At 41.7% G+C, this 27,198-nt stretch overlaps 1 protein-coding gene across 3 annotated transcripts in view; it reads right to left on the bottom strand.

Moving 5' to 3' along the window:
* The window catches only part of PDE5A (phosphodiesterase 5A), a 118,289-nt gene extending 93,779 nt beyond the window's left edge, over positions 1 to 24,510 (bottom strand). Inside the window, exons 1-2 of one of the 3 annotated variants that reach the window (XM_037509514.2) lie at positions 24,386 to 24,510; positions 5,786 to 6,374 (exon numbers count right to left, since the gene is read on the bottom strand). In XM_037509514.2, coding sequence (XP_037365411.1) covers positions 5,786 to 6,374; positions 24,386 to 24,495 — 699 coding nt within the window. In that variant the 5' untranslated portion in view covers positions 24,496 to 24,510. Of the gene's footprint in view, positions 1 to 5,785; positions 6,375 to 23,032; positions 23,157 to 23,868; positions 23,943 to 24,385 lie in introns of those variants that run through there. The other 2 variants (XM_037509515.2, XM_037509516.2) reach the window with 2 other exon arrangements.
* Between the last annotated feature and the right edge of the window lie 2,688 nt (positions 24,511 to 27,198).

Here is a 27,198-nt window from a genome sequence, read left to right as displayed (position 1 = left end):
TGGAATCTCTGTGGCCTCTCACCTCTCACTCCCTGCCCTAAGCATCCTTCCCACTTGATTTTTCCTGAAATGTGTCACTTATAATAAAACTGTAATTACTTTCCTGAGTTCTAGAGTGACTGGCAAAATACTGAGCGCAAGGGCATACCTGCTGAGTTTGCGGTCAGTCCGGCAAACCTGTGGGAGTTTGGGCAGCGGGAGACACTGTTAGTAGGTAGCATCTGAACTGGTGGGCAGTCTGATGAGACCGAGTCCTTCAATGTGGGATCTGTGCTACCTCCACAAAGTTGTTATTAGAAATGAAAAGGATTCTAGGACACCCATTTGGTACAGAACAAGTGAAGAATAAAATGATGCATGGAAAACCAAACAGGGTCTCAACATCAACATCATGGTATTTCTGCCAAAAGTGCCTAACTTGAAATTATTTATGAAGGACATTCTACAAAATAAATTGGCCTGTATGCCTCCAAAATATGTCAGAAAGAACAAACACTGAGAAACTACCTCAGATTTAAGAGACCAAAGAGACATGACAGGTATGTATAAAATGTGTAATCCTGGATTAGATCCTTGATCAAAGAGAAAAAGTAACTATAAAGACATTAATGGGACAGATGACTAAATATGACTACAATTTGATCATGATATTTTATCACAATATTTCCAGATTTTGATAGATGTACACAGTTAGTAAGAAAATATTCTTGGGCCTCCCTGGTGGTGCAGGCAGGTGAGCACAGCACTGTGAAGCTGTCTGCAGCCTCTGCAGTGCAGGTTCGATCCTGGCTGACCAGGGAGATACCCACATGGCGCGGCAGACCTCTCCTGTCTCGCCCGCTGCTCCCCTCAGCAGTGTGTTTCAGTCAGTTGGCCTGTTCTTCTCCCTGCTCTGTCTCTGGTGAATCCTCTCACCCTTCCTCACATTTGGCCTGTGCCCCGGTTCTTGTATAAATAAAATAAATCTTTAAAAAAAAAGACAGATTAGGAGGCACACCAAAATTGAAAGTTACTGGTATTATTTCTTCTGAAGTTAATTTTGGAAATAATTCTATTAATTGGAAATTCTTTTGAGAGTGCTCATATCTCTTTAGAAAATGATCTTGATAAATACTTGAAGTAGAAAGTGAGACCTTAAGGGTAAGAGATGGAAATTTCCTTGGAGGAAAAATGAAATGGGAGGAATGAAGTGGGTTTGGGAGGAAGAGCAGCTACAAGGGGGGGCGGGGCACTCAGGCAAAAAGACCCTTCCCTAAGCTCCCCCCAGCTTTCTCCTAGGAATCAAGAAAATCCACAGTAATTCTCCTATGAAAACAGAAGAGTCCTATTTTTTTTTTCCCATCCCAATTGCTTTCCAATGCATTCCAATTTTGGATTGCAATTGACTTGGAAGAAATAGGGGTGTCTTCACGATATATATCCTTTCATACAGGAAATCTTGGGGAAGCTTAAAGCCTTCTGTCTGACATGGAATTAGGGGTTCAAGGCAATCTGTGATGGCTAATTTTACGTATTCACTTGACCAGCCTAAGTGATACCTAGATTGCTGGCAAAACATCATTTCCAGAAAGTCTGTGAGGAGGACTCCAGAGAGATTAGCATCTGAATCAGTAAGATCTTCAACAAAAGCCATGGCCACCTTCCCATTCCCCAAGGGCCTGAATAAGATTAAAAGGGAGAGGACCGGCAGCTTTGAGCTCCAGGTTCTGGCAGAGACATCCATTTTCTCCTGCCCCTAGCATTCCCCTGGAGCTCCTGGTCCTGGGTTTTCAGACTCACACCCGGACCAGATTTGTACGTGGCCTTCAGACTCTGAATTACACCATCAGCTTCCTGAGTCTCCAGCTTGCACAGGGCAGGCAGACTGTGGAACTTGTAGACCTCTATACACACGTGGGCAAACTCCTATAATAAACCTCTTCCAAATCTATTAATACGTATATCCCAGAGGCTGTTTTCCTAAAGAACCGTGATGAATATATAATCCCATACCAACATTGGAGAATCTAGCTGTCGTATATAAGGAAAATGTCTAACATATTTATAATATTGTTCTGTCCATTCTGTGTTAATATCTTATTATTAATAAATGCTGTGTCACGGTCACAAGAGTTACATAAATGCGGCGCTGAAGCAGTAAGAAATGATAGATCATCAGGGCCCAGGGCTAACCCTCTCACTGGTACCTGTGGTCTAACCAAGAACCACAAGTCTCAGCTGCAGGTTTTCTCTTATATTTTAAATATATGAATATGTAATAAAACAGCTGGATTCTCAATTTATATCATTCTTTTACAAAGTTTAAAAAGTGTATCAAATGTCCACCATTTCCTGCAATTACTTTATCTCTGAGACTGTTTTTTCCAGTCTTAGCTTAATCTGAGCACTGTTACATTTTATCACCACTCTTTTGTTTCCACTGCCACATTACAACATTTAGTGTTCCATAGACAAATTAGTTTAAGAAGTACTATGAGAGAGTGTGATTTTTACAATTGCATATTTAAAGGTCTAAGACCCAGAAAAAGATTAGAGTGTACTTTTAGTATTCTGGCTACTTTCAGGAAAGGCAATATTTTCTTATTCAAATCATGGGTGGGGCTGAGTAATGAATTACCCATTAGTTAACTGACTTCCACTTTTAATTCCAATGTAAATTGCATGTCAAGGTCAGCCTCACAGTTTCTAGTGAAATTCCTAGGAAGTGAAGGACTTCTACAGGGTCACGAAAGGCCCAGAACAAGGGTACCCAAGGCAAAGAGGCAACCAGAAGAATCTAAGCTAGAGGATTCACCTCGGGGAGTCCTGCAGATCAAGGACACTGGGCTGCTGCTGCTTCTTTTTTTTTAAATTTATTTATTTTTATACGAGTGATGGGGTACAGGCCAGAGGAACGGGAGGGTAAGAGGACTCACCAGAGACAGAGCAAAGAACAGAACAGGCAGACTAACAAAATACACTGCTGAGGGGAGCAGCGGGCACGACAAGAGAGGTCTGCCACGCCATGTGGGACCCTCGCCGGCTGGCCAGGATCAAACCTGCGCTGCAGAGGATGTGGACAGCTTCACAGCGGTGCCTGCTGGGCCACTGGGGAGGCCCAAGGACAGTGGGCTTCTTTTAAACAGCAGTACAAGAATTAAATCATTACTAAATGCAAAACAAAATTACATTGTAAAACTCTAAAGACAATAAGAAGAGGATACAACTCATGCATGAATGGAGAAATTCTCTGAGCTGGCGAGTAAGACTATGCTGCAGAGAAATGCAGGCTTTTTCAGCAAAGCGTCAGCATATTTGTGATCCTACCGTACTGGGGACTATAGTGCCATTGAAAAGAGGAAGCCCAGCTGTCATCTAAGACAGGAAGGGAATTCTGCAAATTTGGCAGCAACCCTTCAGCTGTGTCCTTAATACCCCTCCTGGAGTCGGCTACAGTATGATGTTACTACAGTGCTCAGGTCATGGAGAGAGAGCTCCAAGGAGAATCAAAGCTGAACAGATTGCTTATACAGAATGGGTTCTGAAAAATATCGCAGGATTTAACCTGCTGAACTAACATCTCTCTCCCCAAATCCCTGCCCTTGGTATTCACCAGTTACCACTGTTTATTCACCCAACGTCAAAACTGGACCCAGCCTGGACTCCTCATTCCACTCATTTCCATCTCCCAATAGCTGTCCAAGTCCAGCAGATCCTACTTGTGTATCTGAAATCCACTCTCTCCTTCTGATCTTTAAGGTCACTGATTCTAGTCCTGACTTCCTCATACTGTTTAAAAAAAAAAAATCTTCCATACTTCCAGTATCCAGTATTTTTGCTCCTGGTTTATTCTATGACCACCATAAAATTCATCTTTCTTAAGTGCGTTCTAAATCACAGCAGTTCCCCTATCGTACCATCTTCAGTTCTTCCCTTTGGCTCCAAACCCTGTACACACCCCTCAGCCTCGCATCAAGACCCCAGCAGTCTGTTCCCACAGCGCCTCACTGTCCATATGACCATGACCCAGCCACACATTTCTAGGCAAGTCCAACTTCCCTGCCTCTTCTTCAAACTTCCCTTTACATCTGTAATTCATCATGCATACAACTCGGTCTACTAGTCTTAGCTACTTTTTCCACGGTCCAAATCAAGCATTGCTCCTCAAAGAGACCTTTCCCCTTCTCCCCAACTGGATGTCATCTCCTGCTTCCCAGAACCTACCACACTTTCCTTGGCATCTTCTCTGACCTGTAGTCTGTTCTACTTATCTATCTATACGCTATCATTTTTATTCACTCAATATTTATTAAGACGACTATGAGACAGGCACCAGGAATATCAGGTATACAAACAGCTACAACCTCTCAGATTACTTTTTTTAAAATTTCTTTTAATGAAATTTATGTATTTATTTTTCTGTAGAAGAACTGGCGTGTAGGCCAGAAGTGTGGGGGGTGAGAGTATTCACCAGAGACAGAGTGGGAAGCAGAACAGGTGGATTTACAGAAATGCACCACTGAGGGGAGCAGTGAGTGAGTCAGGAGAGGTCCGCTGTGCCATGTGGGTCAGCTCCTTGACTAGGAATTGAATTCAGTCCATCAGGGTGGTAGTGCCAAGACTTAACCCCTAGGCCACCAGGGAGGCCCAACCTCTCAGATTCCAAGAGGAGCCATCAGAGTTGATTAGCAAGGACCTGTATGTGGACCTGAAGGTAGGCGGCTAGAACAATGTTTTTTTCAAGGTAGTAGAACATACTTCATAAACATGCCAAGTGTGTTAAAGAAATTCTACAATAAAAGGATTGTTTTAAATGGGAAACTGGAAGGATCACAGTGTGACCTCTAAGTTCACCAAAAAAAAAAATCTCTACATAATAACTATAGCAAAAGTCAAAGAAACACTAAAGCTTTCCTTGGAAATATTAAAGAGTGACAATTTCCATATTTTGAACACCTTCATAAGTTTACTTATTTTAATAAAACAAATAAAAGAAAGGATGGAAACAAAGCCAGGCTTTGGTATCAATGGGACTTTCAAAGACTAACTGAATAAATGAATGAATTTTTTTAAACTCTGGATTTGGTGTTGTCACAGGTTTTGGGGCTATTGGTTAAGAATCTCACAAGATCTGGCCTCACCAGTGGCGCAGCGGGTTAAGCACAGTGCCGTGAAGCTATCCACAGCCTCAGCAGCGTGGGTTTGATTCCCGGCCGGCCCAAAGGGTTACCCACATGGCGCAGCAGACCTCTCCTGTCTTGCCTGCTGCTCCCCTAGGCAGTGTTTTTGGTCCATCTGCCTGTTCTGCTCCCTGTTCCATCTCTGGTGAACCCTCTTACCCTCCAGCGCTTCTGTCCTGTACCCCAGTTCTTGTATAAATAAATAATCTTTAAACAAACAAACAAAAAAGAATCTCATAAAATCCTCAAAAAGTTATGTGGAGGTAACAAAGATAGAAAGATACACATATTCAAACAGATAGACAGGCAGGTAGCTAGGTAGGTAGGTAAGTAGGTAGACAGACAGACATGGCAAAAATAAAATGGAAGAATAATACTATGAGACAAAATTTGTTAAATTATTACTAAGGAGAAAACAAGGCAGGCCCATATCCTTGACTCAAACACTGGCAAAGAAACTGCATTAAAAAATAAATACCTAAATAAATAAATAAATAAATAAATAAATTTAAATAAGGATACAAATGATTCCATCTAGGTTTCCAATACCCCCTATTCACAGTGGTGGTCTGATGGTACACTCCTTTGCTTCCCACCCCTCTGCACCCCAATAATGCCCGTCTTACCTCGTAGGCATCTTTGATGTTGAGGGGCTGCCCCAGGGCAGCCACGTGCCCCACAATGCCTTTGTTCCACTCCAAGCGGATACAGTTGTTGGAAGCTTCTTCCAGGGTAGTACCTTCTGCCACATCGAAGAGGCGGCTGATAAGGAACTTGTCATTGGAGCTGTCCTCACAGACCAGGAACAGGGAGTAGCGGTCAGCTGAGATGAGTCCATGGATATGCAAGAAAATCTTGTGGCACAAGGCTGTGACATCCAAGTGGCTAGAAATATCTTTCACTAATTCCAAGAGTCTTGAGCACTGGTCCCCCTCCTCATTGTCAAACCTGGGGGGGGTTAGAGGCATCTGCTCCTTCTTTTCTGAGTCAGACAGGAAGCTCACCGTCCCCTCAGAATCCTTGACAACAATGGGTCTAAGAGGCCGGTCAAATTCAGAGGCAGAGATTTTCCGGGTTGGTGTCCCAGGGGCACTGCTGTCTGCTCGGGGACTGTGCTGTGCAGGGCAGGAGCAAGATTCCGTGTGGCCTCGGACGCCCTCCTTGCATACAGGGATGGTGTGAACTCGCTCAGCAAACCATGCGTTGACCATTTCTCTGCAGAACAGAACAGAACAAGCAGACCTGTGAAACGTGGAAGGAGGAAAGGGGCTTGTCCTGAAAGCGAAAATTTATCTCCTGGTAAATGGTTACACGAAATTCCTTCTCTCGTGGCAAACAAAAATAAGATGGTTTATTAAGTTTTACCTTAAAAAAACTGTCCAGGGCAATTGCTTCTAGGAGCATGTTCATCAAGTCTGACTGCTATAGCCATATATTTTGTAGATATCTGACTTAAAACACATCAAACATCAAATCTGCTCTGTTCAACAGAAGTTTGTAATGCGTGAAAGTCACTAAATTTGACAATAGTCTTAGGAAAACGTAAATAAGGTAATTGATTTGCTGCTCAAAATTCACTTTTCCTCAAGTTAAATATTTGAAAATTAAAACAAATACTTATCTGAGCTTGTTAGCTAATATGCTCGATTTTAAATAATTCTATCTATCACTATTTACAGATTAGATTTAGAAGGGGAAATAGAAAATAGAAATAATTTGATTTGGTATGTGGAAATAATGTAGACTTCCGTAAATATTATCCTAATAATGCTTGTTCAACATTAGTAAAAATGATCTGTTTTTCTAGATTGTCCACTCCTGGAATAAAGGACAATTGGGAGTTCTGTCCAATTAAAAAGCAAACAAATGGAGACAGAACAACAAGATTAATGATGTAGCGTAGTCATTAGGAATTACATCAACTTAAAAATGGTGAAAACAAGTTTCTTAATGCCCCACCTGTTATCTTACTCCAGTCTCTCCCCTGACAGTTTTCCTCATAACTAGCACCATCAAAACTCCCCAGTTACTAAAAGCAAACATGAAGGAATTCCTCTAAATCAGTGTCCTTCAACTCACATCCAAACCAGCAGACATGTCCTGTCAACTCCACTTCAAAACCTCCAATCACCTCCTACTACCCTACTTGGGCTTCTCAGTGAACTGAGGACAAAACACGGTTCTTCCAGGCCCCTCCAGCTTCCTCTTAGCCATGTGGCCCTCCGGTCCTGCACCAGGCTGGTCTCAGCTTCCACAGCCTGCCTGGACAGGTCTTCTCTGATCTCCCCACCTCAGAAGGACCTGAGTATATCATGTTCTCACTGCACATGATCTGAATTTTCACCCCAGCTATTTTTCTCATTTATTAGCCTGTTGGTCAGTTTCTTCCACTTAATGCAAATTTAATCAGTGCTGCTCATCTTATTCACAAAATTACTAACCCCTGCATTGAGAAAATACAGTAGGTCTTCATTAAAAATTTCTTCAGTGATATGCCTGAATAAATCAATGACAGCTCCTAAATTGGCTGCATCAAAAGGTCTTTGAAATATCTGAATACTGGTATATTTATTGATTTGGAAAATGAAATTCTGTTGATGATGCTGTAAATGCAGCCCTCATAACTGACTGTGGCTAATTTATCCTTACCTACCAGACTGGGCCTACTGTATGCCTTATTAAACAGTTGGTGCTTAACAATTCTTTCAAGTGTTCTCATTTCTACATATAATTGTTTCACAAAAGTTTTATTTCTAGATATTTTCTTGAAGACATGAACTCAGGATTAAGTTACAGAGTAAAAGAAGATCTTGTATATTCAGTCAACCATTTTATTAACCACCAGACATAGGGGAAGAGGTTTCTCATGACCACATTATTGATTATCTCAGTCCCTATAGTTACATGACTGCATAGGAAAACATACATCACAATAACATCGAAACAGTCACTTATTAATCCCCTCATACAGCCCTCTCTACGCAGGCATCAAGGTTTCCCATACAGACATATGGGCTGTATGAAATGGTCCTTTCCTCACAAGAATGTTATTCATCCTCTCCCAATGATTTTTCAATACTTCAGACGCTACAGAAATGCAAAAACCTGCAAACTGAAATTGAAATTCTTATTTAAGATACAAAAAAATTTCTCAAAGTAGAGAAAAGTGATGTTAATATTGCACAGTAACATTGACAATTAAAGGACATGCCCAATTAAAGGCTAACAAACAAATGAAGACAGAACAACAGGAATAATGACATAGCAAAGAGTTGGGAAGAGAATTCTAATCCAACAAGTAGCTGTTTAGATTAAGAAAGGTCCTTAGAAAAACTGAAGACTTCAAGTATTAAGTCAAAAGTATTTGGGGTTAGAGGGTGGGGAAAGACTTTATGGTCCAGCTGCATAAGTCAAACCTAAGGGGAAGACACTGTATACTTTCATCAGAAGATTAATTGCTTAAGCTAAAAATTGGCATGGCGATTTTATTATAATCGATTTTTATTAAATCTAAGATATATTTACTTCCATAATCTATACTTCCACTTCTTACAATAAAGATCTACTCAAAATCTCATCATTGATTTGTTTCCATTTTAATTGGATTCCTTTAACAAGTCCTTCTTTCTTCCTTTCTCAAATTAAAACATATTTGATATACACTGTTGTATAATCTAAGGTGAACACATCAATGCATACACCGTTATTACAATTTATGTATTACTAATAAAATTGGCATTGTAGCAATAATTACAAGTTCAATGTTTTATGTAATTATGTTCTTTCAGTTATGATAATAATTAAGTTCTACTCTCTGCAAGTTTGATGATTTTGTAATGCAATATTGTTGTCTACATTATTACACGCTGCATTTAATCTAAGACTAATTTGCTCTTCACTACAAATTTGTACCACAAAACATCTGTCCTAGCTGCCCCACCTAAGTGTCCTTTTTTCTAAAATGAATTATTCAGGTACAGGCTTTGAAGTGTGTCAGACACTATAGGGGACCATGGATATAGTAATGAGTAACTCCAGATGAATCTTTAAGTGACCTCTGCTCCCCAAACTGAAGTTTATATTGAGTTCAGAATTCAAATACATTTTGGATTTTGCTGCCATATGAAGTCAAACGTCAATGCATGCAAACTGATCTATATGGAGAAGGTAAATGTGTCAGATAATCAGAATAAAAAGTTCCAGAGGGATTTTAAAAGCCTGGCGGACAAGTCCAACAAGGCAAATCCCTTAAATGGCGCGGAAGAGGATCTCTACTTTCTTTTCCTTGACTCTGTGGGACTTTTGAAAAATATTTATGGTAGCAATACTGGAAAAAAATCTACTCTTTTATTTAAACCTAGTAGGGCAAGCATTAACAATCCCACTTTCTAAATCAAGATGCTAAATCACATAGCTGAATCAAGCACATTCAGCTATTTCACAGAAAAACCAAGAAACCAAGTCCAGGTTTCCTGTTCCCAGTCTTCTGACCCAGCAGAACATGAACTTGTCATGGGCCTCCCAGGTGGCGCAGCGGTTGAGCGCTGGGTTGCGAAGCTGCCCGTGGCCTCTGCGGCGCCGGTTCGATCCCCGGCTGCTCCCTGGCCACCGGAGGAGGGTCCCACAGGGCACGCAGACCTCTCCTGCCGCCCGCTGCTCCCCTCAGCAGTGTACTTCGGTCCTTCTGCCTGTTCTGCTCCCTGCTCTGGCTCTGGTGAATTCTCTCACCCTCCCGGCTTCTGACTGTACCCAGTGCATGTATAAACCAAACAAACAAACAAATAGATAAATAAATATGACATGCCTCTAGAAAATTAAAAAAAAAAAAAAGAACATTAACTTGTCATGAAGAAGGCACCCCATACCCCATAAGTTCTAGTTGTATCTCAAAGAGTCAAAATCAAATTCAACCATAGAGAAATGTAGAGCGAACAAGGTCACTTATTCAGAAGAAAAAATAATAACACGTTCTCTTAACTTCATTCTTTCCACCTAGATCATAAAAAGATGGTCCCCTGAACCACCAAGGTAAACACACCATCTCAAAGAAGTCAAAGAAAAAGACTCTAAAGAATAATGTCCTTTAAAAAATCTGACTGAATCCCACACCTTTGTTCTTTGAGGGGAAAAAATGCCATGTTTTATAAATCTAAACACAGTGAAAATAACACATAATAAATGTGTTTGAGAGAAGAATCATTCTGAGGGCTAGATTTAGCAAATAAGATAAAGAATACCCCATGAAATTTGAGTTTCAGATAAACAATGAATAATTTTTAGGATAAGTAGAACCTGAAATTCAAGAATTTCGGGGAAATTTCAATTTTTTTAAATGTACTACTTTTTATTGAGATAATGCTGGCTTATGACACAATATAATTTAGGGGTACAAGTTTACACCTTCTCAGATGTATGTTACTATACCACACCCACCACCCAAACGCCCTTAATACCTACCTGGGGGTCCTTTATTTTATCTGGCCACTCTATCCATTTCATATTCTTTTTTCCCAACTGAAACTCTTGGCAGATAGACAGCAAATAAAAGGGAGATTCTAAGCATAAGTTCCAGGCTAACAAATTCCTAGCACTCATTTCATCACTGAAAGAGCTCAAAAGACAACCACAGGGTAATCCTGATAGGGTCTTTGATTAATAATGTATGGTATGAAATTCCTTCTTAAATGAAGCTCTTCCACTTTACTCTCAAAACCACACCACATATTTAGCAGAGATAAAAAGCAAGCTGCCGTTTGCTGAAAAAGGGGACAATGATAAACTCCTAACAATTCTTGGGACTATGAAAGATGAAGAGGCTGTGTGTTTCAGCCATGAATCCTAAATTCTAACCTAACCTTAGCATTTGTTACCAATGCAGTGTGTCACCAGTGGCAAACTATGCTCTCCCTCTGAGATGCAATTTCATCCTCTATGTAAGCGGGAAAAATACCACCTGTTCTCACTTCTTTATGAAGTGCAAGGTATGGCCTGTCTTCAATAGGGTATAAAGTCAGGAATACTCAACTGACCATCAGGAGATAATTCGAGCTCCTGCTACAGCTGATACAGGTGTGAGGTCAAACCAAAGGTAACGTCTCTAGAGTTCAGGTTCTTCACTTGTAGAAATGGGCAGCTGTATAAACAAGCCAGGGTGGGGATGAAGACCCCATCGCGGCTTACGTTCCCATTAGGCCAGGAGAGGAACATTAAGTCAGTCAACTCAGGCAACTTTTTTGTCCCTCAGCTTCCTCATGTTTAAGTTGGGGCTAGACCTTACCCATTCACTCACCCCATGAGGTTGGAGTCAAGAGTCAAAGCAGAAAACGCATGCATTTAGAAATCTTTTTGATATATTTAATATTTTGCTACCTCCTAAACTCTTAGTACTTATTCCGCTGCAAATGAAGGGCTAGGGGTGGAGCAATGGTAGTTTACGTCCTCATAAAACTCCACTAAGAGAATAAGAGAAACAGTAAGGGGAGAAGGTTGTCTTCCTGGTGCCACAAGCGAAGTCCTATCTAAGTCACAAGACAGTCATCTGAGCAAAACGAACAAAATGGACACAAATCCCAAAAAGGTACCTTGACTCTCTGATACAAACGCTAATGATGTGATACAAACACGGATGAGCATGTCCCTGGCAAGGACTCTGCAAACCTAGGGGCAGTCTCAGTCCCACGGCCCTCCTGACCTCTAAGTTGATTTAACTTTTACAAGGCCGTGAATGAAAGAGAACAAACAGGCCCTTCCTAGACACTTAAAATAAAGCAAGGGCCATGGGAGATAAAATAAAAATCAATGTCAAGACTTTATACTCGATGACCAGGGCCTGATGTCCACCATCCTGTCCACATCATTTGCTCTCTCCATGCTAGATGCATTTTATTATCCTCGAGTCACCACTGATTTCCCTGTTTTATTCCCCGCCCCAAATTTCTTACCTCATAAATGAGTTGCATTATATAATCTTTTTGAAATGAGTAAATTCAATTTAGTTTTGTGTTTCAACATGTACAATATGTCTTAACATGACCTGAGAAGCTCTGGAGAATACCAAGAGACAGTGCTGGGAGTTAGTCCTCTCCAGTAACACGAATGTATTCACCTGTGGTTTGAAATTTGAATATACACATGCTCAACCTAGGACACCCTACAGGTCCATCCCCATACTGATCATATACCTCAAAGATAGATATTAATTAGATAGAAATGAAGCCAAAAGGAAGCTGCCAAAAACTTGCCATGAGCAGTCATCAAAGGGACTGGACTTTTAAAACATGATTTTTTTTTTATTACATCATTGTTCTTTTTTAAACAATGTTTGCTTTTTTTTTGTCCCTACCCCCCCCCACAGGTGTAGTCCCCATTGCATTTCCTTCACCAATGCACCCGTGCACCATCACCACCATCCCCTGTGCTCCTCCCTCCCTCCCCTGCAGTGTGTCTCTGATTTATAATTGTCTGTCTGTTTTTGTTTTGTTGTGCTGTGTTTTGTACTGTTATTATTTCCGCCCCCCCCCATGTCTTATTCAGTTCCCTTATATTCCTCCTATAAGTGAAACTAGCTGACATTTTTCTTTTTTCCTTCTGACTTATTTCACTGAGCATAATCCCCTCTAGTTCCATCCATGTTGTTGCTAATGGCATGATTTTATCTTTTTTGATTGCTGAGTAATATTCCATTGTGTTTATTACAACATCTTCTTGATCCAGTCATCTATTTTTGGGCATTTAGGTTGTTTCCAGGTTTTACCTATTACAAATAGTGCTGCAATAAACATAGGGGTACAGGTATTCCTTTAAAACAATGAATCCAATCAGCAGTGTATTGTCTTAATATTCTATTTTAGGGAAGATGCTTGTGATTCCAACAGCTCACGTGACGATTTAATATAAACATCAGTGTCACAGAAAATAATGGTTAACACATCTTGATTTCATGAGCCTCCAGGGGAGCGTTAACAGCACTGCACGCTTCAAGATGATGTTATAACGTGGGTGGAGCACCCTAAACAAATGAAATGAGTTCATGCCCTCAAAAGTCCGAGCAGCCTGGGTTCTAGCAATTGCTGCAGGAGAGGCTGAGCTGACATTTTCAGTATCGGATATTTTGTGTTTTTAGTAATATACAGAAGAATGAATAAATTCATTTGTGAGTGATAAAAAAGATCAAAGGAATTTCTGGGGGTTAGGTAGCTTACAGGGTATTCTCATTTTATTTTTTTAAGTAATGGTTGAAACAAAGTTTATTTCATCAAAATCATACACTAGACAGAAATAAAGTGCCAGGTATTTCATTCCATTTATTCTCCCTGGTCATATTTTTAAAGTAGATGTAAAGTGTGCCAGTCTTAAAAATGATAGTCAATTAAGTTAATGATCAAATTTAACGGGATTAAATTTAATGGTATGCAGTAGTAGTAAATTTAATGGTGTAACCTAGTCAAACCTTTTTTTAAAAAAAGAGGTTTAAGTTTTGCATAACTGGAGCTACTTCATCTCACACTTTCTTAGATATTTATAAATCGATTAGTAGTATTCTCTAGAAAAAAAAACTTTCCCCCTTTTCAATTTTCCATTTTACTCAAGATTATTATAAACCTATCAAAGGAAAGAAAACTACCATTTATAGACACTGTTTTAGAAATTTTCCACTAATCTAGCTTAGTTACAGCTTCTTCTTAATGCCTCCAGAAGTATTAAAATTTGACCAGAGGGATACAAGCTCTCACACAACATTGCACACACACACACACATGCATACACACACACCCGTGCCATCAGGGGCTCCATGCAGCAGTAACTGAACCATTAACTCATATTACAAATGAATCTTAAAAGAGACAGAAATGCCTTAAAACAAATATTCAATATTCCAGATGTCTTGAATGGGAAAAATAATCAAAATACATTGTGTAAGTTTCATAGAATATTTCTTGGCATCTAGAAAAGGAAAAAGAAGGAAAAAAACTAACAAGGGTTTTGTTGTACTCTTGCCTAAATTCTTGTATTAAAGGATTCTTTGAAAATACCATCCATACACTATAGGAGTTCTAATACTAAAAATATAATTGTAATGGCCTAGTACCTGAATTTTCAGCCACTCTATTTTAAAATGTCGTTTGAGAGTTCCCACTTTTTATGCCCTAAAATTATATATGGAAACTAAATCTACTTGGACAAAGTCTCTAGGCACATCATTTGGTAATGTGCTTGTGGATGAAGAGGCTCTAGGAGAAACTTTAACCTCTTCCTGAGTTGGCTTTTCCATCACATTAAATCTATGGATAAGCTGGTCACAATTGGTTAATAGCAAAGTTGGGGACAAAATCATTAATACTGACCCTGAACTTCAGGAGAGCTTGTCAGTTCAGGGTCCCAGGTGGGAGACTTAGGTTTCCAATGGTGTATTTCTAACAGTAAGACTTAAGTATATTATTTGCTTTCTCTATAAAATGGAGATAATGACACTAACTCTTAAGGTTCTGAAATAATTAAAGGGAATGATGAATATTAAGTGATAGCATAGGGCCTGGTACATGGTGTTGAAATATGTGACAGATAACTGTTTTCAAATTATTCAAACAGCAAATGTATATATATATATATATATATCTTAAAAATAGTGATTTTTATAAAAATGAAAAGAATGTATGCAGTAGGCATCTACAGCATATGAAGATGTTGCAGTTGCTACATAAGCAACTAGCTCAAAAGCACTTATTTGAAATGGTAGAAAATATACAATGATTACCTATGATGAAAATCATAGCAATATTATCTCAGCTCAATGGGGCTGAATGGGGGAATTTTCTAAGGACATTCACTGTGGGATGGCAACACATTAAGTGCCTTTGAGTGCTGATGTTTGCAGAGATTTGCAGGGTGCTTCTAACAGTGTGAAAGTTACAGGCCCTGAGTGAGCCACACAACATAATGCATTTTCATGTTTTTTAAGTCTACTGTAAAAACATCATCCCTTTTTCTTTCCCTCCAATGTTTTATTTCATTAGTCATGTGAATTAATCATTAATACCAGAATTACAAACAGTGCAGTATTTTTCTGTGGGGTAAGGATTCGTTGATAATTTTCACAGAAATCTGCTAAAATTATCCAGAGGGAAAATATACAATAACTCCCATGAAATATAATATTAGATATTTTTCCTGCTCTTGGATCCTAATTTTATACAGCTTCAGTTACATTGTTTGTATAATTTGATCTGGATATACTACTCAATTTGAAAAAATAAAGAAGGAAACTATTCAATCTTAGAAGCTGTTACTCTGCTCTCCTGGGGAGAATGAAGAACTCTTAGAACTGAGAGGGATTTTTAAGCTTATTTATGAATTTTTTTGGCCTTAATTCTGCACCACTTCCTTCCCCCTCTCATTTTAAAATCAAGGGTCATCAATTTAAGCTGGTCACAACGTTGGTTAATAGCAAAGCTGGGAACAAAATCAGTATCTGGACTCCCATTTCAATAAAAATGCATCTAAACATGAGAAAACCACTTAACATCTATAGAATCACAGTTTTGTCAATCTAATTTCCACTTACCAGCATAAGGGAGCGATTACCAAAGATTATGATTATATTTAAGGCACTGATAATTCTCAAGATAAAGTAGTAAACTACTAAGCATCACTGCTCAAAAGGAAAGGAAATGCATAGTATTTCCCTTTAATGTCTTAAGAAGTCTATAAATTCATTGCTAGTGTTTCCATTTTACACAAAGGGTAAATGAAGTACCTAAGGTGATACTTGTAGGAAGAGGTGATTCTGGGTTGCAGGTTAAAATCTGTCTTACCGGGCCGCTCACCACCATAGAGGAGGAACATTAATGGGTCCATTCGGGGCCTTTCAGCCAATTAGCAGTTCCAGCCTTTGGAGTCATTTGGAAATAAGTGTCCCAGGGATGGGGCGCTCCTAGTCACCGGTGTGTTGGGCCCTGGGATGTTATACATCCTGCAATTTGCTAAATAACCTCTCACAACAGGAAAAGTGTCCCTACCAAATGCCAACAGCATCCCTGTGAGAATCACTGGTTTAGATGAATAAAAGATGAACAAGTACTAACAGGGTACTAATTGAAACAGGAGACTTGGGTCACCTCCAAGTGATATCTTAAAGTAATCTCTGCTCTCATGTCACAGTGACTGGCTCACTGGGCCCTGGCAGGGTATGCAAATAAATGCTGTGCCTACAGCTACTTAGTATTTCCACATTTTTCTCCAGCTAGGAAAACATCTGAGGAGCTTTCTCCAAATGGAAGTAAGATGCAGCATTGCTGGATATGGTTAAACATTCATATTTACATTCATATTTGAAAGGGGCATGATTTGTAATTTTCCATGCATTCACAATCACATGGAAAAAGATGCTCCTTAAAGGAAAATTGACTTATATTTGAAAGAAAACCTAACAACTGAAATCGAGGCTATAAACAAGTAAACCGATACAGGCTCAGCAGCTTCGAAGGGGGGGGACTGGACTCGGCTGTATTTTTCAGTCTAAGGTATGAGAAGCTCTAAGAGTCTAAAACAGTATGTTTTGAAACTGCATTTTTCTATGAAGATGTTATAACTTCATGTTTTCACACTGATGACAAAGTAAAAAAAAAAAAAGTGAGACGTCTGATATAAATGGCTAAGATGACGACTTCCTAACCAAGTACTGTCCTGCAGCTTCAGCTTATATTTACATTTACAACTATACTGCTGCTGGAAGACCCCACAAAAAAAAGAGAAAATAAAAGAAGTGTAGATCTAAAATGCCAATATACTTGCAAACCAAATAAAACCCCACAGCTGGAATGCTGTGTGAAAGGAATAAAAGTTTCATGATTGTTCAAACAAAGAGACCCAGTGGGAGAAGTGAGTCATCACGGGGCAAGTGCAGCAAAGACCAGCTGACCTCACCAGACCCTTCATGGGCAGTCACTTTGCAAGGGTGATTTAAAGAGTGCTGTCAGTTTGCATTTGGCTGGAGTTTTATCATTTTATTCATAATCAACTTATAAATTTATTTTGCTACTCCAGTTGCATAAATACTATAATTGTGATTCAATTATACCAACTCTTAAGAATTCCACATTTAAGTAACATTAAAATAAAAGCAAGTCAACACTAGGTGTGGTAGCTACATGCAACTTCTGGGTATGCCCTATCACTTTCTTTGGGGGATTTCCCCCTCCCCAAAGACACATTGTACTATAGGCTACATGTCCCAACAAAGTAGTCAGACAAACTTACTCTTCTGGAAACAATGATGGGTCCAGAACAGACATGTGACCCAAGCAAGGCCCAAGTAACTTTGAGGGGACTGATCTGGATACAAGGGCATATTTCCAAAATCACAAGTTTAAGACCTACATACACCTGCCGGAAGTAACATTTCCAGCACATGAAGAAAACATGCAGGAGAATAAAGTCAACATAGGAGAGGGCCAAAGATGGATGTATGTATGTATGGATGGATGGATGGATGGATGGATGGATTGGAAGGTAGGTGGGTGGATGGATGGGTGGATTGATAGGTAGGTGGGTGGGTGGGTGGGTGGATGGATGGATAGGTGGTGGGTGGATGGATGGGTGGATGGGTGGATGGATAGGTAGGTGGTGAGTGGGTGGATGGGTGGGTGGGTAGGTGGTGAGTGGGTGGATGGATGGGTGGGTGGGTGGGTGGATGGATGGATGGGTGGGTGGGTGGAAGAAAGGATAGGCAGATGGAAAGAAGGACAGATATATACATGGGTGCACAGATAACTTGATGCAATTATTGCTCAACTCAATTTAATAGCTATCCAAAGCCTCGGATACTTCAATTATATATGTCACTTGTGAGAGAGTTCAAGTTGGATTTCTGTCACTCATGACCAAAAGCTTTCTTCTTACTCTGCTGTAGATCAACAAGAATACTGTAATGTAACAGGGGTCTATTAAGTTGAGAAACACTGAACTACATGATCTCCTCTAAGTTCAATGATCATGTGTTAATATGTATTTTGATATTTGTTAGTTCAAAAGATGAGGATCTTTTCTCTTATAACCTAAGCATAGTTATTTAACAGAGAGTAGAAACGGTCATTCTTATTTTTTAGAATTTCGGCAAGGTTATAATATCTAACAGGGATCTTTTCTCTACTGAGTTTAGGAGGAATATAGTTATTCAGAGATTACTTGTAAAAAGTTAATCTTAACTTAAAATTCAGAATCAAGGGGAAAGTATCAAAGAATACATAGATTAACAATGGCACATGAGACTGTATAAAGAAAGGTTACTACATGCTAAAAACCAGAGAAATATGTATATCTTGAGTGGCTTTTGTAATTCTTAGCAAAATGATTCTTAAGAACTTACTTGCAGTTTGTTTTTCCTGCCTTAAACATTTGGTTGGTAACAAATATAACTTTGTACCAGTTAGAGAAAATGAATAAAGCACTGACACTGTGAGTATATATAATTTACTGTATATATTAATATATTATATGATCACATATAATACACATTATATATTATATATTATATCATATACTATATATTATTATATGTATTAATAGTTTATATACACATAATATATTATGGGATATTATTATATTATATATGATTAAAACATATATTAAATATAATATATGATTATATATTATATATGACATATAATTACATATATATAATTCAAAATAAAATGAGAATACCAAGTCAATAAATAAGATTACAGAGCTAAATATCAAAAGAATGACTCATGTGGGAAGACTTTCCTCAATTTTTATTCCTAGGTATGTGGCTTATGGCTACTTTTTACTGAGAACCTGATATAATACGACATTTCCAAGGCCACATCAATCAGCTGTGACACTAGTCAACTGAATCTGCATTTGTCCAGCTAAATGAATTTCATAGGAAGTCCTGCAAAGTCAGTAGCCAGTCTGCATCCTAAATTCAGAAATTAATCATTTTTAATCCTCTATTATCAATCAACTCAGGGACTTATTTAATTGTCCTGCAGTCCATACTAAAGTTTTTCATGCTAGGAAGCAGTTTTCAATCTTACAATCAGCTCAGCACAAAAAAATAATTCTACCTGACACAACAGCTATAGGTTTAATAAGTTATCAGGTTAGAAAACATTTGGGGGATAAAGTAATAAATACTAAGCAGTTCTATTTAAGTTCTAAGCCTTTTCAATTAGCAAAGAAATCTTTCCTGGGTGTTATTAAAATGCACTTTCAGCAAAGTTCTAAGTTAATCGTATTTCAAATCTTGAAGAAGGAGGAGCACCTTCGTAAGATGCATTTTCCGTACTTAGGCAAGGGTGAAGGTTTACCTACAAAATATGAGGAGCTCCAAATATCTTAAAATAACTGACATGAGCATCCAGAGTCAATCACCTATTGAGGTATACTAAGTTCAAAAGGAAAATATATAGTACAACATAATCAAAACGCTGAAAACCATCGTGAGGTGCTCAACACACGATCTTCTGAAAGATGTGAACATGATCTTGTGAAAACATAATCTTGGCAAGTTCTGTAGATCTTTAGATCACAAACTGGAGGGGAAAAAGCTACAAGCCTATCTAAATTTGTTATACTCAGCAACTAGATTTATTTCACAATACTGATCCATCGATCACTAACTGCTACTGCATTAATTCTACATTTTTAGGACTAGTGATCTTGTATGCAGACTCTAGAACATATCTAATCTAGAAATCTCAAGAACACAAGAAGAGCAATAAGAAGCCTCATTTCAGACACTTACAGATGCAGCCAGGAGGGGAGTATATAATTCACATGAGTATTTTTAGAGTGCAAGCAGGCAGCTTACAGCTGGCTATGGGACCCTGGTTATAAACAAATCAAGGGAAAAAAGTTATCGCTATACCAAAATTACCCCCTAATAAAAATATTATAAACAATATCAAAGTCAGGCTGAGTCAGCGCCCCCAGGGTTTTAAGATCTTCAACACTAGTGACGGCTTAAAAAAATAAGCATCAGAAACCATATGTTCGAATATTGTGAAAAGTTTATATTCCTATGTAACTATAGAAACAATCACTTTAAGAGTAAATAGCGCTGTTTATTTTATATCCATCATTAGATTTTAATATAAATATCTTGAAAATAAAAATGTGATAGCTTTTAGAGATGAAAAAATTAAAAACGAAAGAGACCCAAACACGGGACCTGGAACATTAACTTGTCCAGCAAAAGTCGACCATCTAAAACTACATGAGAGTGTAAAACTTCTGTTTCTGGACTTTGATCCAAGCAGTCATAAAATCTCGTCCTCTGTTGCTATCTCCAATTTTGAGTACATGCCAAATACAAGCTTTTGCCTCTTAAAAAACAATGCAGTAAAATGTCAATCAGTTGTCCTGCAATGCTAAGTGATCGAAAACATCACCCACAGTAACTGAAGAAAGGTAACATTATGCTAATTTACCATCAAGAATAACAACAGCTGTTAAAGTGACATTAGCACCAGGAAAGCTTCATTTGCACGTGCATTAGCATTAGAGCCCTTCATTAACACAGTGTGAGGATTTCAAAGTTACCTAGAATAGCAGGGTTGGGTAAGGGTTGTCGGCAGATTTCTTTAGTTTGTAGATAGGCCAATGGCCCATGCTATGCTCGTTCAGCTGACACTCTCAAATTCACATAGACAGGTTTTGATGACTAAAAACCATCTATTTCCCAGTTCTAAGCCACAGTTTTTAACGAAATGCTGCACTCCCTATTTGAAGACAGTTGCAGGACACAATGCAATCTGACAGCAAAACTGCTTTCAAGGTCAACCACAACTCATAGGTGTCTACATGAGATTTTATGCCAAAATTTGCATGTTGTTCAGTGGCTACTAGTGAGTACAGATCCTTCAGTCTAGGGAGAGGACAGAGAAATATGCATGAGTGTTAAACAACAACAATTAAATCGAAGAACGCAGAGCAGCTCCATCAGTAAGCCTGTGTACGGCACAGATGGCCAATCCAAGTGAATCCAAATGTGTTCTAAATCTTAAAACGTGTCAGATGCCTCTATACAACTATTTTGTCTCGTGAGTCTTCTGAATCACATACAGTATTCACTTTACAATTTGAAGTGTAAAATAACGGGAAAACACAAAGTACTGTGAGTTTCTACTTTAAAAAATGTTTTCTAGCTGTAAAGTTAAAAGGTTTGCAGTATTTTTTTTTTACCACAACCTTGTGCATCACAGAGAGTTGAACAGTTTGACATTTTTATCATCATCAACTAATGTCCAGACTCTCATTCTAAGTTTCCAGATAATGCCACCAAATATAAACTCAAAAGTGTAACATTGCTTCCTGAAGAACCTCTGATTGTACACAAGTCTTAGCTTATAGTCATTCCCCTGACAACGTTCAGTACTTTATAAGTCCTAAAATTGAGGCCCTGCACTACTTCAAAATATTTTCTACTTTCATTTTTCAACTGATTTTCAACAAAAATTCTACACACACATACACACACACACACACACACACACACCATAGAAAGTGTTCCTTCTCCTGTCAACATCAACTATAATATAAAAATCCTTAATGGGGCCTCCCTGGTGGTACAAGGGGTTAAGACCCAACCTATGAGGCTGTTCGCAGCCACTGCAGCACCAGTTCCATCCCCAGCCAGGGAGCTGCCCACATGGCACAGCAGACCTCTCCTGTCTCACCCACTGCTCCCCTCAGTAGTGTTCTTAGGTCAATCTGCCTGTTCTGCTCCCTGCGCTGTCTCTGGTGAATCCTCTCAATGCCCCCCCCACCTCTGGCCTGTACCCCAGTTCTTGTATTCATAAATAACTCTTTTTAAAAAAAATCCCTAAATGAAAAGTCTTCTTACCACATCTCAATGATCTCAATTCTATACTACACAGCATAATTTTTAAGAATTAGGATTTTGATACTATGCCACTTGGGTGAAAAAGTAGTATGAAAAGAAATGTAACTCAACACTTTCAATATGTTCCCCCATAAAATGTGACTATACTTTCAATGTTTCGAAAAGCACTGAAATCGACGTGTTCTTATGTATGAATAGTTAAAAACTACCACCAAACAAACCCAAGTTTAAGTCTTGAAAGGGAGAGGGAAGAAAAAAAGAAGAAAAAAAGGCTATTTAAGACGAATTATGAAAGAAACGACTTTTTTTTTTCCTTTGAGCTGTGAATGTGCCTTACACGACAACTCCAAATACTAACCCACACACACTCTCTTAAAAAATTACCCCAGGGCTCTGCCCACTCCCCTTCGTGCGCTCTAATTGCAGGAGGGCGAAAGGTAGAAGGAGACCGGACAGAGCGCCCCACAGTAGCACCCCTAAACCGTGCGCCCTGCACGATCGATAATCACCACCGACTTTGATGCTTTAATATCTCAGCCCTAACTCGCAGAAAAGTGCCTTTGAGAAGAAGCCACTTTCCTTGCGAGGTTTATCCTCTGATGGCTCCAGGTTTAGAATCGTGAAAATGGCAAAAGCGGAGGAAAAGGATTTTAACAGGAAGGCAGAGGAATTACCCAGAGATAAGTTTTATCCCCAAAAAGAGTTGCCTCGGTCAAAACAAAACAAAACAAAACAAAACAAAACAAAACAAAACAAAACAAAGCAAACCCGCCAAAGAGGAACACCATCGACACCAACTCTGGCCGTTCCTTCCTTAATAGAATCAGGGTTTTAAAAAACCCCCAAAGTACTCCATCCACGAGAAAGTAAAGGAAGACAAAAAATGCCACCCACTTCACTGGCACGGAGACCTCGCGCCGCTGGGGTGACCCCAAGCTCCCTCACCCGCACCCCTGGTCCCCGCCGCGCCCCCGAGGAAGGGGCAAGAGGTAGATGCCCAAGAAAGTACCTTGTTTTGTCTCCAAAGGGCAACATAGCAAAGGTGGGGATCCAGGTGCAGATCACGCGGCCGCGGACGACCGTGGACTCCCGGAGGCGCAGGGGGCGAGGACGTGCCCAGGTGAGGCGGGCGACTGGGAGCCGGCTCCCCGCGGGCCCCCACCTCGCCGCCGCCCGCTCGCCCCAAGCTGCGCCGCCCCCTGGCGGGGAGCACCGGGCAGAGGTGCGCGCGGGCCGGTGCAAGCCCAGCGCCCAGCCCCGGCCCCGGGCTTCCTCACCATCACCGCCCAGCGCGCGCCTCCCTGACTGCCCCGGCGGCCAGCGCCGGCCGCCCCACGGCCACTGCCCGGAGCCCGCAGCGGGTTCCGGCCGCTTCTCCAAAGGGACGCGCCCCAGAGTCACCCGCGATGCGCGCAGCAGCCCTGCCCGCGCCCGGGCATCGCACCAACTCCGGCTCTGGGAAACCCGCCTGACGCGCGCTCTCCGCCCCACCCTCCGCGTCCCCGGGCTCCAGCCTCAAGTCCTCCCCAACTCTCGGGTGAGCGGTTCCCACGCGCGCCCCGAGTTCCCGTTGCGCCCCCGCCTCCCAAAGGTCAGGCCGGCTCCTCCCAGCCCTCCGCCCGGGTGCCTGGCTCCGGACCAGGAAAAACTGGCCTCTGGGGTCGGCTGGGGCCAAGCGGGACCCGCCACCCCTCAGGGTCCGGGTCGCTCCCCTCGCGCCTTCCCCGCGCCCTTTGTGTGCGCCGCGAGCCCCACCGCGCAGCCCTTTCCGAGGCACCGCCTGGGGCGCAGGAGGCGCGCGGGACAATCAGGGGACCCAAGGGGGCAGGAGGCTACGGCACTCACTCTGGGAAGGCTCCGGCATGTTGCAGCCTTGGGGCGTCCTCGTGGTCTCGCCCCATCCCCGGCTTCCCCGCCCCGCTAGGGCCGAGACGTGGGCGCACGGGGGAGGAGCGCAGCGCTGGGACCCAGTTGGACACGGTGCTTCCGGAGCCGCAGGGAAGGGGCTCGCGAACTGTTTTGGTTTCGCTAAGGAGTTTGGGGGGAGCCTGGAGAGGGCAGGAGAGCTAGAGGAAGGCCCGGGAGCGCAGATGTCTGCAAAGAATCCTGCTCCCAGGGAACCCCAAGGCGGCTGGGGTTGTGGGGGGGTCGGCACGCACATTTTACATTTGAACTCTGTGAGCCAGCGGAATCGAATCCGACGCTTGGGGCTTGTCGACTCCAGTCGAGACCAATACACCGAGACTGGACCCGAGACCCGGGCAGAGCCAAGGGCCGGGGACCGACGCGGTTCCATGGTGGCCGGGGAACATTGCATAGGGAGCAGAGATCCGCCCCAGGTCTTTCGCCGTCCGCTGCTTACCTGGTGGCTTTCCTAACAAAGTAAGAGAAGGTGAAGTCCCAGTGGTCGTCCAGCCACGCTTCCACCGAGTCCTGGTCCCGCGGCCGCTGCGGCTGCCCCGCGCGCTCCATGCCCCGCGCCGCGCGCTCTGCCGCCGGCGGGCGCTCGCCTCTGCCCCAGCCGGGGTCTCTCCCTGGGAGGGGCAGGACTCTGCCTCGAGACCCTCCCCCTTCTCTGGCTCCCAGCGGGGGTGCTCCGGCAGCGGGCCAGCCTCCAGCTGCGCCCCGCCGTTCCAGGTCCGCGGGGTTCCCAGGTGGGGCGGCTGCGCCCTCCCCGGGGTGGCGCGGGGGCCGGCTGCGGCAGGGTCTCCGGCACCCGGGTTCCAAGGCGGCGGCTGGGGTGACCCGCCAGCTCTCCGGAAGCCCAGTGGCCACGGCGGGGAGCAGCCGTGGGGGGAGGCCGCTGGGGTGCGCTGTGCGCCGAGCCGGCTCCAGGGGGACGCTCAGAGACGACTGTGGGTGTGTTCCAAGTGATCCCCCGGTAGGAAGAGGGAAATCGCGCCGTGGGGGACCCATCCCAAGTCCAGAGGGCGGGGGCTGGGAGAAGAGTCGCCTGGAAGCTGCGCGTCCTCAGGCCTCTGAGAACAATGACGGTCGCGCCTCGCTTTTCCGGCAGCGCAGCTGGCCTCGGAGCCGCTGGGGCGACCTGCCGCGGAGCTCACGCAGCCAGGGGGTCAGAGCACCCCAGACACAGACCGCGCCCATGCGGAGTTGGGGTGCATGCCACCGGGACAGATTTGGGGTTTGGCTGGGTAACTGCCAACCCAGCAGTGCGTAATATTCATGATAATGATTCCTGACTTTGTAGATTAAGTGCCTTTGCATCAAACACCTCCTTTTCGTGACTGGGAAAAGGTTTCTTGGAAGAAAAGGGTAAACTAAAACAATCACGATGGTTTTTGTACAAAGTCAAGCACAGGCCCCCTCTGCACCGTCCGGGTAACTTGGCAGCACCTGTGCCACCGCGGGCAGAGCGGAGCAGCCTCGTGGCCCACGTCTAAACTGATATTTAATCATTTATTGTCACTGGAATTAACACATACAAACACTGGGATTAACACGCGCGCACACACACACACACACACACACACACACAACCACCCCCCACCTCCTCTGTCCCCTGGGCCTTTGCTCCAATACAGAATTGGTGTCTTTGCCACTATTTGCTCCCTATTAGCACTTTTACCCAGGTATTTTGCAATGACCTACTTTTGGGGCAGAATTAAATTTGGAATTGTATGTTTCACCATGTGGGAAGGACACCCTGAGCAATGATATTCAAAAGTGATGCAGCAGACACACTTTGAACAAGGTCCTTTCCAAATATTCTTGGCAAGAATCGAAGACATTACTAGTGAATTCAAAACACAGAATTGATAACATGAGAACTTTCTAAAATGTCTTTCATTGCCTTAATGCAAACGGTTTCTCTCTCCTGCATTAAAGAATTGTCCTTTTGGAACATCAGTTTCCCTGAAATTTGACAGTTGGTATACAAGGGGCCACGAAAAATAAAAAGTGAGGGACCCAGTAGCAGGAGCATATGGAGATGCAAGACACTTTTTATCTGTTAATAAAATATTAGAGTTCTCTTCCAGTTTGCTACTATGATAGTGATTACAGAGTTCAATAATAGAAACAGACTTTGTCCTGAGGGTTCAGTTTTTCCCTATAGAAATCTATGCATTTCTTCTAACAGGGACAATCATTATGTCAAAGTTTACTTACCTACTAGAAGGTGGAGTGAAATTTAGGTTGGAATAGGTTGCTTTGGTAGGCTAGCAAAATTAAATAAACAGTCATTGTCCATTAGCCCATTTTCTCGCCTAACATTAAAGGGTTAAATGATCAGAAATCGAGAAGGTTTCTGAAAAATTACTATGAGAAAAACAATCGACAGTTTGTCCCAACAGTGAGCTTCAATCCTGAGGAGTATAGATGGTGGATTGGAGGTTATTGGCGAGGCCTATTATCTGAGCTTATCAGAGGGACTGGAGGTGTTTGAAACTTTTAGTCTCTGGAAAACTCAAATAAAATTTGTAATAATACCTCTTGTAACTGGAAAGCACTTAAAGGTAAGCATATCTTGAACTGCTATCATCTTGGCTCTTTAACTGATTGGCGTACATTGATAAACACCCCAAATCTTGTTTTAGAAAGAGTAAATAATAATCATTGCCAGGAAACGTGAAAAATGCTGCTAATGCGATTTACAACAAACGAAGATGTAATGACTTAGTAGAAATCCCCCGCAATGAATTCCCACTGTACTACAATAAAATCCAAACTCTCTGAGATAGTTTATAAGCTTCTGTATGATTTGACTTTTCTCTACTTCTACTGTTAAGGCTTTGATCACACACACACACACACACACACACCCCACCCACCACCACCCACCCATGGATGGTCAAATTCCTCTTCCAAAAAAGAGAAAACAAACAGCCAAGAGTCATGGCACTGCTCCTGCTTTGCCTTGTTGTTGTTTTTAAATACTATCCACTAACTTTTGTTCCCTTGCAGAAATCCTGTAATACAAAAGCAAAAAGTACACCAAACAATTTAATTCCAATAAGTTCAGCAATTTAAATGAAACCAATTAACTTATTTGGGGAAAAAAACTGATATAAAATGAAATGGGAATTTTACTGAAATAGAATTCATTTATGCATTGACTTTTTTTTTTTTTTTTGTAAAGAGGCATGTATTTTTTATTTATTTATTTGTTTGGTTTTTGTTTATTACATGCACTGGGTACAGTCAGAAGCGCGGGAG

The sequence above is a fragment of the Talpa occidentalis genome, unplaced genomic scaffold (genome assembly GCF_014898055.3).
Source record: "Talpa occidentalis isolate TD23 unplaced genomic scaffold, MPIMG_talOcc4v2.1 talOcc4.13, whole genome shotgun sequence".
Classification (NCBI taxonomy): Eukaryota; Metazoa; Chordata; class Mammalia; order Eulipotyphla; family Talpidae; genus Talpa; species Talpa occidentalis.
This window is presented reverse-complemented; position numbering and strand designations above follow the sequence as displayed.